Consider the following 13396-nt stretch of genomic DNA (forward strand, 5'->3'; position numbering starts at 1 on the left):
ACGGCGCGGTCACCTTTAATTAACCACATCTCATTAATTAAGCGCCTGCCATCCCTCCCGCGTGGATGAGGAGCTCCTGCAGATACCCTCCGAACGCAGCAGGGACGGGCTTCCCCAAGCTGAGTGCTCTTCAGCATTATCTGCTGCCCCATCTCCTCATCCTCTCCCAAAAAAGGAGAGGCCACTGCTTCAGCCACCAAATCCTCTGCCAAGGCTCCAACTTTTTCTGACAAGAAGAGCTGTTTGTGTTCTAAAAAAAGCCAAGTTACCATGAAAGTCCAGCCAGGCTGCAAGAGCCACATTCCAGGCACGCTTTCCTCCCTAACAGCTCTTAAAATGGTCCGAGCAGCACCAGGGGCTGTGACAGGATTTAAAGAGAATTTAGAAAACAAAATTTGGGTAAGTTTTAGCTACAGGCCAGGTTTGAGTCCAAAATCTACCACACAATAATTCAAGGGGACAGAGAACCCACCCTGAAATAAAGCAAAATCAGCTCTTCTAGTGTTTAAACCTTGGAAATTTATTTGTTTTCCTACAAAGGAACTTAAAGGTGACAAACCTAAAGGTGACAAACCTAAGTTTAGTGTCATCCTATCCGCGTTACACAGGGAAAGTGAACAACCCTCCACCTGCTTCCAAGCCCCAGAGAGCCACCAGGAAGAGGAGTAGGAGCCACAGAAGAACTACAGCCTAACGGGCCATTAAACTGCACATCACTAATTGGTACCTCAACAAATTAATTAAAATGTGGGATAAGGAACAGTGGGACAATTCTGGTCCAACGTGGAAGGAGGAGGTCATCCCAGCAGGGACAGCCCAGGGTGGCTGCCAGCAGCCCCTCTAGAAGCACTTGCGATGGACGATGGAGGGGCCAGACTCGTCGTACTCCTGCTTGCTGATCCACATCTGCTGGAAGGTGGAGAGGGAGGCCAGGATGGAGCCACCAATCCACACGGAATATTTGCGCTCTGGTGGGGCAATGATCTTGATCTTCATGGTGCTGGGGGCCAGCGCCGTGATCTCCTTCTGCATCCGGTCAGCGATCCCGGGATACATGGTGGTGCCCCCGGACAGCACGGTGTTGGCGTACAGATCCTTCCGGATGTCCACGTCGCACTTCATGATGGAGTTGAAGGTGGTCTCGTGGATGCCGCAGGACTCCATGCCCAGGAAGGAGGGCTGGAATATGGACTCGGGGCAGCGGAAGCGCTCGTTGCCGATGGTGATGACCTGCCCATCGGGCAGCTCGTAGCTCTTCTCCAGCGAGGAGGAGGAGGCGGCCGTGGCCATCTCCTGCTCAAAGTCCAGTGCCACGTAGCAGAGCTTCTCCTTGATGTCCCGCACGATCTCCCGCTCGGCCGTGGTGGTGAAGCTGTAGCCCCGCTCCGTCAGGATCTTCATGAGGTAGTCGGTGAGGTCGCGGCCGGCCAGGTCCAGGCGCAGGATGGCGTGGGGCAGAGCGTAGCCCTCGTAGATGGGCACCGTGTGGGTGACGCCGTCCCCGGAGTCCATCACAATGCCGGTGGTGCGGCCAGAGGCATAGAGGGACAGCACGGCCTGGATGGCCACATACATGGCTGGGGTGTTGAAGGTCTCAAACATGATCTGGGTCATCTTCTCCCGGTTGGCCTTGGGGTTGAGGGGGGCCTCGGTGAGCAGCACCGGGTGCTCCTCGGGGGCCACGCGCAGCTCGTTGTAGAAGGTGTGGTGCCAGATCTTCTCCATGTCGTCCCAGTTGGTGACGATGCCGTGCTCGATGGGGTACTTGAGCGTGAGGATGCCCCTCTTGCTCTGCGCCTCGTCCCCCACGTAGCTGTCCTTCTGCCCCATGCCCACCATGACGCCCTGGTGCCGGGGTCGCCCCACGATGGAGGGGAACACAGCACGAGGTGCGTCATCCCCCGCGAACCCAGCCTTGCACATGCCCGAGCCGTTGTCCACCACGAGGGCAGCAATCTCCTCGTCCGCCATCCCGACCGGCCTGCGGGCAGGAAGGACAGGGAGCCATCAGTTGCTGCCCAGAGGGGACAGAGCAGGGACAGCACAGAGCCCTGAAGTGCCCCCAGGTGCTGAAGGGGTTTAATACAGCAGGGAGCCCCAAGAGCAGTGCTGAAGGAGCCCCCCTCTGACATGAGGGGGAATATGGAGGGCTCTTGTAAATTAGGCTCTGAGGGGTCTGTGGAGCAATGTAGGAAGATGCCTATTTTATCTGTTTCTTCCCTCAAAATACACATAGATACATGTGTCTGAGAAAACAAGCACAGGTCTAGTGGGAGGTGTCCCAACCCACGGCAAGGGGTTGGAATGGCATCAGCTTTGAGGTCCCTTCCAACCCAAACCATCCCAGGATTCTATGATTCCTATTCCTTCCCCAGGGGTCAAAGTGGACCATCGGGGACCCCCCCCACACCTACACACACACCTTTACCACAGACCTGAGGAAGCAAAGACCCTCAACATAAAGCCCTCCCCTTCCTACCTTCCCAGGCCCCATACATGGAGGGACCCCTAAAAACCCCCTCGAGCGCCCAAACAGAAGTGGGAGGACCCCAAAGCCCCCTCCTCGAGGGCCCAAACGAACACTGAGCCCTCCAAGGACCCCACCGGGCGACCTCAACCCCCCCGAGGGCCCGGGCAGATGCAAGGGCCCCCTAACCCGGCCCGAGTAGAGGACTAATCCCATCCTCAGGGCCCGAATGGATGTGGGGGACCCCTAACCTCCCATGAGGGCCCCAGTGGGGGACACCAACCCCACCCTGAGGGCCCCAAGACACACGCCAGGATCCCTAAGCCCCGCAAGGGATCCTTCAGCCCCCTCTGAAAGCCCAAACAGACACAAGGAGAGCCCTAACCCTCCCTAAGAGGAAGATCCTTAGAACCCTCCTCGAAGGACCAAACAGATATGGAGCCCTCGCCCCGACACGGGATTCCCGGGGCCCCGCTCACCCTCTCGCTCACCCTCTCGCTCTCCCTCAGCCCCGCCCTCGAACCCACGGCGCCTCCTCAGCGACTGCCCGCACTGGCGCCGTGCGCGCGCCTTTATAGCCGCCGGAACCGGAAGCCGACCGGCGCTGCGCTGTTTTTATTGGCTCCCGTTCGGCCCCCCGCCGCTCCCGGAAGCGGGGCGGGTGCTTCCGCTTGCGCCGCGCACCGCCCCCGCCGCGGCCGCTTCCGCCGGGCGAGGAAGGGGCGGGAGGGGCAGGAAGGGAAGGAGGAAGGGAGGGCGGAAGGGAGGGCAGGGGAGGAGGCCGAAGCGGCCCGCGCAGGGACCGGGCGGGACCCGCCACGGGAGGTAAGGGGGGCTGAAGGGTGGGAGTTTGCGGGGTCGATGGGGCGCTGTTCTGGGGGTCGCGGCACAGCTCCCGTGTTCCCCCTTGAGGGCGGTGAGCGGCGGTTTCGGGTCCCCGCCGGGACGGGGTGGGTCGTTGATGGAGTTGTTTACCAGCCCCCGGAGGTGCCGGTGCTGCTCGGCTCCGGCTTTAACTCTTTCCGGCAGTTCCCGCTTGGAAAGAGCTCTTTCCAAGCGCCGCTGGCGGGCGGTTGCTTAACTGAGCCAGTTAAAAATTGAAATCGAGGGGCTGTTTAATTGAAGGGCTCTCCCAGGGGTTAAAAGCCCTGGGTGGTTAAAGCGAGTCCTGGCCCTGCCCTGGCGGGGGAGAGGCACAGAAAGCGAAGGGGAGCACAAAAAACAAGGGAGAGGCACAAGAGCTGAGGGAGGGACACAGAAAGTAAAGGGGAGACACCAAAGTCAAGGCAGAGACACAAGAATGAAGGGAATATCCATGCTCAGGCTCTTAAAACCTGGAATGGTTTAATGATTTGAGCCCCAACTCCAAGTTGCCACCTCAAATCCCGTCCTGAAATTATGGTTTAACTGTTTTCTGTGAGCAAACCACCTCCTCCTTGATGTAAAACTGGCTGCAAACTTGCTGTCTGTCCAGCACAACGGTGATACTTGCCGAGGGCATATTTGCTGTACCTCAAATCCACCCCTCTTGGGAGGATTTAGCCTGGAAAAGAGGAGGCTCAGGGGAGAGCTCCTCACTCTCTACAACTCCCTGACAGGAGGTTGTAGCCAGGTGGGGATCAGTTTCTTCTCCCAGGCAACCAGCAGTAGGACAAGAGGGCACGGTCTTAAGCTGTGCCAGGGGAAGTTTAGGTTGGATATTAGGAAGAAATTTTTTACAGAGAGAGTGATCAGAATGGGCTGCCAAGGGAAATGGTGGATTCTCCATCCCTGGAGGTTTTTAGGATGAGACTGGATGTGGCATCAGTGCCACGGTCTGGGAACCACAGCGGGGTTGGATCAAGGGTTGGACTTGATGATCTCGGAGGTCCTTTCCAACCCGGCTGATTGTGTGACTCTGTGACTGTGTGAGGCAGTGATGCAGCCCAGCTCCAGCCCTGCCGTGCCCTGTCCCACCGTTGTACCTGAGCTCCAGGAAAGGCGGGCGCCGCATTCCTGGGTGTTGCCGCTGCCCCTGAGGTGTGTTTGCTCTGCGAGTCTCAGGTCATTTATTACCCTTCAGGTCCCTGAGGTGCTCCCAGTGTCCCGGTGCCTGCCCTGCCGAGTGTCCCCCGGGCAGGGCGGGTGACACTTTGGGTGCCACAATGCCCACTGAGGTGTGGGCTGGGGGTTCCTGTGCTGCTTTGTGGTGGCTGTTGCAACACCCACACCAGCTCGCGTGTGGAGCCAGGACAGATGGTGTGTTGTGCCTTCCCGGGGAGTCCCAGGCTCTTCCCAGCTGCAGGGTATTGCTCCTGACATACTAATCCACTTGATGGTGTTGCACTTGCAAGCTGAAGCCACGCCAGGTAAAAGTGCAACTGCACCTGCCAGGCTTTTAATTTTCATTGTTACTTAGTGAAGAGTTTGCACAGGAGAAAAATGAATTTGGCAGGATTATTTAGAGAAGAGAGAGAGAGAGAGACAAATGAGTTGGGCACATAGCACTTAGTACAAGAGATGCTGTCTGACCATCTAGGGATGCTGGAAGTTGTCTTTCACTTTGGAAACTGCTGTCTGGTAGGTTATTAGTTGCTTTAGAGCAGAATTGTGCCTGTTTTGAAACATTTTTTTAGCAAAATAATCTCTTTCTTGCATTGTGTGGCTTGAGTAGCCCCGTGCTGGCTGTAAACAGGGTAGTGGGAGGTGGCAGGAGATTGGAGCTTGTTTGTAGTTGGCTTTTCCTTTGTTTCTCCAAGCTGGCTGTATTTTGATATCAATGAACCTTGAAGGGCAGCAAGTGGGATCTGTTTAATCATCTTTTCACCCCGAGGAGAGCAGTCTTTGTCAGCAGGGCCTGTTGGTGACACAAAGTCCAAAATACACACGGTCATTTTAACGGTCGGGGATTAACGGCGCAGTTGTCTTTCCAGGATTTATCCAGAGCTGTGTTTCCAGCTGTGGTCTGTTCTGTTGGTCTTTGCTCAAGTGCTGGCTCAGCAGGTCAAAATGGAGAGCTGGGAAAGCTCTTGGGTCCTTAGGCTGGGAAAATTGAAAGGAGGATATGGATGGGCCTTGAAACTCCAGGATCCAGAGGCAGGAGTTGCTTGGTGCTCAGCAGTCTTTGCTGTAGTCTCGTCTCCATCTCCTTGGGAAAAATAATGCTTAAATAAATTTAATTTTTAAAAGAAAGATATAAAGAGATATAAAGAAAGTATAAAATGTCAAGGATTTTGTAATGCAATGAAAGCACAGGAGGATTTAGCAATAAAGGTGTGAAACAGATTCCTGCCTGGTTTTTAATATAAATATGATCAAAGCTTATCATCCCGGCTATCTCCTTTTAAGGTAGCATTTTAGGAGCACCAAACCCTGCACCTAACCTTTCAAAAGTAATTATTTAGGAAGCACGGAAGGATTGTGACTGGGCCCATGGACAAAGGCATTTCAGATGGTGTCTTTGGGGTATAGGAGGGTGAGGTCCCGGCAAATGTGTTCGGCTCGAAAATACAATTAAACAGTCTGAAAATTGAATGCAAGTTGGAGCCCGAGGCTGTTAAACATGGAGCTGATTGTTTCACGGTCTCCTGCACAGGAAAGAGCACTGGCTTTGCACTCTATTTATCCTCTTCCTGGGGAAAAGATGAAAGCATTTTATATTCATACGGACAAATATTTGTCTCTCTCTCAGATTCTACCCGTCTCCCAAGGTCGGGGCTTGAACCCTGCCGGATAAAGCCGGAGCCGCCCCCCTCTTTTCCCAGCCATGCGAACTGCGGGATGAAGCTGGAAGCTGTGGTGGAGCAGCTGCAGAAGCCAGCAGCAGCAAGCAGCCGCCGTGCAGATGGATTCCCGGAGCGCGGGAGCGGCCAGCTGCGGGAGGCGCAGGTGCCGTTCCCGCAGCAGGCTGCGGTGCAGCGCGCCGTCCTGCGCGCCGGCCGCGCTCCGGCCGCATCGCCCGGCGCTCTCCTGGCCAGAGCCCCACCTCCGCCGGGACCCGCCCGGGCTTTCGATCAGAGCAGCATGAATTCTGAGCCTGACGAGGAGGAGGAGGAAGAGGAGGAGGAGGAAGAAGAAGAGGAAGATGACGAGGAGGAGGAGGAGGAAGAAGGCGGTTTGGAAGGCAGCGAGCTGGATGGCGCTGACGTGACGGGGAAGGAAAGCTGCTCTGCTCTGAAGTATTTCCGTGCTCCCAAAGTTGCCCATCCCAACCAAAGAGTGGCCTCTACCTCTAATCCTCTCCCAGCTCCAGGGCACCAGCGGGGGGGGCAGCAGGGCAAAGAAGAACAGGGTAAAGACACTACTAAGCAGCTGCATTCCGGGTCCCCGGCGGGACGCCCCAACTGGCGCTTGGACGAGCAGCTCAAACAGGTCAGTGCTAACATTCCTTCCTCCTAAAAATGACTGTATTCGGTCAGCCTGACGATTTTTTTTAGCCCAGTGTCCTGCTTAAAGCACTTGGAAGCACTTTGGAGGGCAGTGCTTCCTTGGTGTGCTCTTCCGGGTTTATTCTTTTATAAAGAGATTCCACAAGAACTTTGCTTTACTGATTTCCAGCTTGGGATATAGGAATCCCTCACTCCGTGAGAACCTTTGTAGGGAGGGATTTGTGGGGTAATCCAAATGGAACAGCCTGGTGGTGTATTCATTTTTGGTGCAGGCATTTGCCTGCCAACATCTCCCTCGAGTTATTTCTCATTTGACATCTACAACCCCTTCGTGTCAGACCTCTGGGATGCTGGAACTTTGGATTTCTGGGTGGTGGTGTGGGCAGGCAGGGAAGAGTGTCCTGCCACTGATCCTGGGAGTCAGACCCACTTTTATGTTTCCTGTGTGGGAAGGTAGAAAGAAGCCAACTTGCTGCTGCTTGGTAGGAGGTTAATTCTGTGTTTGACTAAAGAATTACTACTACTTGTAGATAAATGCCAGAGGATCATGGAATTATTTTCTGTGTTGTAAGTGGGTATTTCAGTGGATTACTGTGGTCTTCCTACCTGGCTATTCCTGCAAACCAGTTGGGTGTTCCTACACTAGTGCACGTGGCAGGAACTCCTCAGAGTTGCCAGGTGAATGACAGTGGCGCTGGTGGTGCTAAAAAACGTGCAGGGGATGCAGCAGACAACCAGTTACTGCTGTTTTTTCTCTGTGTTTGCTTCACAAGAGGGGTTGGGTTGAGAAAAGAGAGTTGCTCAAGCTGTTGTAGGGAAATGAGGTGGGTTTGTTGGTCAAGGGGCCATTGCTTCAGAATTTACTGGATGGGAGTGGTGTAAACTTCCTCTTTCAGGGCTCTGGGTGGAGAACAGGAGGCAGGGCTCGAGTGTTAACAGATCACTTTCTTAAAAAAGCCAAATAACCTTGGCATGAGTCTGTGGTTGGTTTTATTTCTTGCTCAGCTGGTGCTTCTTGCTTCTCTTGTGAGAGCCCTGCAGATCTTACTGGTGGTCCTGGGAAGGCAAATGACCACAAGACCAGCCAGAGCTGGTCTTAGCTGATGTGGAGTAATAAAAAAAGAGAAATAAAACGCTGTTCTACAATTGGCATACTGTGCCCTAATGCTGCTCCAGTCCTTTGGCCCGCCCCTGCACTGATCCAGTATTTTGGGAGGAGGTCGCAGCTTAGTCTGGTTTCAGGCCAGTTTATTCTGGGAGCTAAAGTGCACAAATCTTCACCAGGAAAAACTTAAAAGAAAAACTCTTACTGCTGTGTTAATCTGATTTACTGCTGGGGAGGCAGACAGGAAAGGAAGGAATCGGAGGAATTCATGGACATCGAGTTAAGGAGCGGATTATAAAGGAACAGCACGGGTGTGCTGTGCTACAGCAGTTCTGGATGGTGGGAAAGCATGGCAAGGAGTGGGCAGGTTCACATTATCCCAAAATATTGTCTCCTGGCACAGCCACTGGAGATGGAGTGCCTTAGATCCATAGTTGTGCTGGTGAATGATGTGATTAAGGTGGGGTGTTGTGCCCACAAGGCCAGTTGAAGTGCCCAGTATTGGTGATGCTGGTGCAGAATATTCCCCTTGGGCAGGGCAAATGCTGCATATCAGCTTGTTTGCACTCCCCAGCAGAGTCTGCATTCCAGGCAGGAAAACCTGAACTGCTGAATCCCAGTTTAGAGCTGGGGAGCAGGAGATGCGTGGGGAATAAACTGGGGTGACTGGCATGGCAGGAAAGGGGGAGAGTTGTGTGGAGGAACTGTGGACTGGCCACTTAAAGCTCAACAGTCACGCTGCCTTGCTTGATGTTTTCAATTCCCAAGGCATATTTTAAAGATACTTGGATTTTATCTTTGCTCTTTGTCTAAATTGGTTGTGTTGGGCAGAAAACCTAGAATAAAACACAGAAGCACCTCTGTTCTCCAGTTTGCTTCCAAAAGATTCCTGAACTAGTCTTTTTTCCAGCTTCAGTTTTGCTGGAGGCTAATCACCACTCCTACTCCCAGCTCTGGTGGTATTCCCAGGATGCATAATTCCCAGGCTGGTGCCTGTGAAAAAGTGGGGAAAAGTCACTTTATTTCTTCTTTCAAGTGTGGCTTGTTCTTCTGAAAGCCATGCCTTGGAGAAAAATGTCCCTTGGAAGTGTAAGGCTAAGATTGCCTGTAACAGCTGTGACATGGAGATGGAAGCAACCAGGAAAATGAAGCCACTTGTGTTCAGTCCCGGACAGCCAAGTAAATAATTGTAGGACAAGCCAGCAGACAAAAGAGCTGGCTCAGCTTATGGCACGGGGGCGGTGGGAACCTTGTCAGCACAGAACAACAAGGGAGTGGAGGTGCTTGTCAGGGAATTGCAGTCCTGAAAGAATAGCTGGGGGGGAGTGTGCTCAGCTCGCTCCTCCGACTCGCTGGAATCCCCTGAAATCCATCACCGCTCCCGCAGCCTTGCTGGAAAAGGGTGTTGGGTGCTGCCTGTCTTGGAAGAAAAATGAGGGTTTAATTCCACAGGTGCAAATGTTGTTTTTGGTGGATGGTTGGGTGTTGGGTCCTCGTCTCGTGGGTGCTCACATCGCTCGGCGATCCCTCTGGTTTCCTGGAAGAGCCGTGTAGGAAAGGCAGGAGCACAGCCACTGGCTTGGTGCTGCCGGCTCCTTTCCCACCCCAGCAGTGTTGTCAGGCTGTAACTACAGCACACACATTCCTGCGTGGAACGTAAAAATAAAGCCAGGGTTTCCAGGCCTTCTTCCATGCAGCAAGGGAAGTGTCCACAAAGCAGCCAACAGACTTCCAGGGAGTGGTTCGTGGTCTGGTTTTCGGGGATGTCTCACAGTAGATTCTCAGAAATCACCAGTCACTCCTGAAAATCCTGACCTAACTTTTACAAAGGTCACGGTGTTTATTAAGATAAGTCAGCTTAAAATAATTACCGTGCTTTTGCTCCAGGGTCCAGGAATGAGTGGCTGGGATTCCATAACCTTAAGTATGTGCCTCAAGTGGTGTGTGTGGAGGTATTGCTCAGGAGATACTCGTTAATCCAGGCAGGGGAAGGTCCCAGGAATAAAAAAGTGGCATTTCACACTGTGCTTTTTGCCTTGTGGTTATTTCAGGTAATCCAGGGCCCGACTCAAGGTTGGATTTTTAGCTCCCTTTGTGTGTCACTGGGTATTTTTCCTTTTATGATGTACTGGGAGGAGATTCTTCATGCATAGCTGGTATTAAATATTTGGTTTCTCTTTTGCTGTAAGGACAGATCTGAATTCTTAAATCGCCAGTTGCTGCTTCTCTTGAAATTCATGATTTAGGTTCAGGTCTTCATCTCCAGAAACAATTCCATAGGTGTGTTATATTGCAGTGGCTGTGCTGGATCTGGAGGCAGGAAAGTGAGCTCATTTATATTCTGAGGAAGATATGGCTCATTTTAGGATTTATTCAGGTGCTAAACTTATCTATAGGAATAGTGGCAGCTCATCTCCTTCAGTGCCAATTTGTAGGAATTGAAGCTGATGCTGGAGACAGGAGGTGGTAAGAGCTGGAATGTGTGGTTTTCTTGCACTTGTGTTTTTCTCACTTCAGGGTAAATAAGTGACTCTCAGTGTGGCAGTGAGAATTTCTCTTCCCACCCCATCCAGCACTGAACAAATCTTCTTGTCACTTAGGTTTTAGATGATTCCTCTGAGTATTTGTGAATAGGAGTCATTCACAGAGAGTCCAACTTTTCCTTAAGGATGAGGAAGCAGATTCCTGTTTGGCAGAGAATTGTGTTGGTGCCACAGTTGCCAGGTCATGGGAACACACGAACGAAACTTAATAAAAAAGGGCAATTAATCAGTTTAACTTCAGCCCATTCCTTTTCTTTCCTTCCCCATCCTCCCTGCCATTCCTGAAATCACTAAAATGTTTTCAAAGCCCGTCTTTGAAGCTCGTGGATGTTGAATTGAGCTCTGTTATTAGTAAAGCTGGGAAGGGTTGATTCCAATTCCAGCAGAGCTTGTGCAGGCAGTAATTATAACTTGGCTCCCTGTGCTTGAGAACTTGCAGCTCAGGGCAGCAGCCCTGATCTTATCGGCGTTTTGTAGTACAACAGTTTTCTTTATAATAGCATCTGTTTCACTTCCTAAGGCTTAACTCTACCCACAAAAGGAATTTCTGTGGATTCTCTGATAATCCTGAAATTGCTGCCCCTGTACCTTTCCATTGACTCTGTGCTTTCAGTCAACCCATGGGGTAGGGGAGGGGTTTTCTTTTTCACTGCAATGTTCAGCCTCGCCCCTAAGTGGATATTTCAGCAGATTCCTGGCCTAAAGCCTCTGTCCAAACTGTAGCTCTGTAGCGAGGAGGTGCAGAAGGAGTTCGAGTTTCATGCCAGAAGTTTTTATTCCTCTTGTTTGGAAGGTTTTTGTCCTCCAAAGAATGGGCTGGGCGAGGCAGGGCAGTGTTTGTCATCTCCTGTCTGCTCGGCAATTCAGGATTAACTCTGGGTCTTGAATGTGGGACTGGAAACCAAAATTGCTCTGGACATCTGAGCTTCCCTCTAATAAGATATTCCAGGTGGTTAGGGAGTAATCCTAAAATAGGTGCAGATATAATTGCTCCTGAAGCCAGGCCTGCAGCCTCTTGGGGAGGGGGCAGCCCAGGGCGCTCTGGTGGCCTCTGAGGTGTCTGTGGCACGGGGAAGACTCCATGGCTCTGCCAGCAGCTTGGGAAGCTGGCCAACCCTTCCTGACACCTCTGCCCTTCCTCTCAGCCTTTGCATCAGGGGTTTGAGCACATCCAGTGCCACCTCTACCACCTTCTTCTGTGAGAAACCAGGGAAATTCTGAGCCGTGGTAATGCAAGGGCTGTTTGTCAAACATCAGCAAATTCCCTGGATTTGGGTGGGGGGAGAGGCAGGAGTCTCCTCAGGGAATTATCTGCCTCTCTGAGCAGTGTTTTTTCCTTCCTGCCACTATTGCCTGGCTTATACAAAAGTCTTTTAATGACTTGTGAGAATATATTGATTTCTCAGGTTCCTGCCGTTCCTACGGAGGAGGCTGCTCAGCATAGGGTAACTTTTTGTTTTCCAAGCAGGAATGGAAAGGAAGCTTGATCCAAAGCTCCTGCTGAGCTCTCTTGCTGGGCAGAATGGAGCTTATTCTGCGTTTGGAACACCTCTGGAGCTCTTTAGTGATTTACCTGTCCCAGCTGTGCTCAAGTTGCCGTTTGAAGCACTGCCGATATTTGGTGTCTCTGGTTGTAGCCTTGGCACGGCCCCAAAGGTTTTGGTGAGTGGAATAGTCCCTCCAGATCCAAGCTGAGGCCTGGGAAAGGGCCTGTTGGCGCTTGTGCTCTGTTCTCTGGATAAACACATCTTTATTCCTGTTGCTGAGCTGACATTCTGTGCTAGCCTGAGGCTTTGCCAGCTCTGCTCCCCAAACCAAACCTGTGCTCTGTCCCCACATTTCCACAGCCCACCCTTGCACTGAGGTGGGTGAGCAACCCTCTCCTTATCTCCTCTGGTAGCTTAATGTGGGAATTGGAAGCTGGCTTTAAACCTTTCCAGCTACTACAGGAGGAAATGCTAATACTGTCCCTCATGTTGGATCACTCCGTGTCATGCCAGGTGATATCCATCTCTCCTGATTTTCTGGACATATGGCCAAACACTGATGGCTTCAGCTCACTTTAAGCTCCTTTTCTTCAATGAGGTGTGGGGGAGCATTGCTCCTGTGCTCTCCAGAATCTCAGGATGGAGCTATGGGAAGTAGGGTGCATATATTCTGCTTACTCTGTAGCAAACCTTGTCATTCTCTTCTAATTACACTTTTTCTTCATAAAGAACCAGTAAAACTTGTTCTGTTTAACTTTTTAACTTCTGAAGGGTCTTTAATCCCTTTAAAAGTTTTATTCCTGGAAATTATACCGAGTTCAAACCCACTGGCAGGAGCAAATTATCTCCTTTAAGCCCACTTCTTTCTTGTCCCTGTCCTCAAACGTAGCGGAATAAGCTCTCGACCAAAAATTCCCTATGGAAGCAAGTGGTTTGCTTCTTGGAGCACCTATTTTAACACCACAAGCAGTTTTGCTGTCTAGATCCATAGCCAAATCCAAACTTGGGAAGGAAACAGCCGAAGAAAAGGGTCAGAAAACTGAACACCTTTGCAAATCCTTTTGCCTTGGAGTGTGTAAAGTTGAGGATGGGAAATATCTGCTGCTTCCTCCTTTCTCTTCCACTGTGTCTTATTCTGAGTGTTGTCTTAGGTTTGATCCAAGTTAACAGTCAGTGGGGTTTTAGGAGTAGCTGAACGTTTCCATAATTAGCCAAAAACCTGTGGTTTTAATCTCTGCTGGAGAGAGAGACTCCAGGAGAAAGGACACATGGATGAATCCTCCTGTGAACAAAACCAGTCTTCAGATATCTTCCTACAGAGAGAGGGCTGGGAATTGATCTGCTATAATAAACAGCTGACATAACAGAAGTGGCAATAATCCCCCATTAAATATCTTTCAGCTGATGGGACTCACTGGATAATTGAC

At 51.5% G+C, this 13396-nt stretch overlaps 2 protein-coding genes across 2 annotated transcripts in view; one reads left to right on the forward strand and one right to left on the reverse strand.

Moving 5' to 3' along the window:
• Positions 1–706: 706 nt before the first annotated feature.
• Positions 707–3093, reverse strand: LOC103766726 (actin, cytoplasmic type 5). The gene is made up of 2 exons (XM_018081439.3): positions 2971–3093; positions 707–1981 (listed from the first exon to the last, which is right to left on the reverse strand). The coding sequence occupies exon 2, from the start codon at positions 1969–1971 to the stop codon at positions 841–843; it is 1131 nt and encodes a 376-aa protein (XP_017936928.1). The 5' UTR covers positions 1972–1981; positions 2971–3093; the 3' UTR covers positions 707–840.
• A 153-nt stretch (positions 3094–3246) lies between these two features.
• Positions 3247–13396, forward strand: part of ARID3B (AT-rich interaction domain 3B) — a 30426-nt gene continuing 20276 nt past the window's right edge. The window contains 4 exon segments of the mRNA XM_018081427.3: positions 3247–3292; positions 6138–6261; positions 6263–6297; positions 6300–6817. Coding sequence (XP_017936916.3) covers positions 6227–6261; positions 6263–6297; positions 6300–6817 — 588 coding nt within the window. The 5' untranslated portion in view covers positions 3247–3292; positions 6138–6226.

This window comes from Manacus vitellinus, unplaced genomic scaffold, assembly GCF_001715985.3.
Source record: "Manacus vitellinus isolate BGI_N305 unplaced genomic scaffold, ASM171598v3 scaffold_53_pilon, whole genome shotgun sequence".
Classification (NCBI taxonomy): Eukaryota; Metazoa; Chordata; class Aves; order Passeriformes; family Pipridae; genus Manacus; species Manacus vitellinus.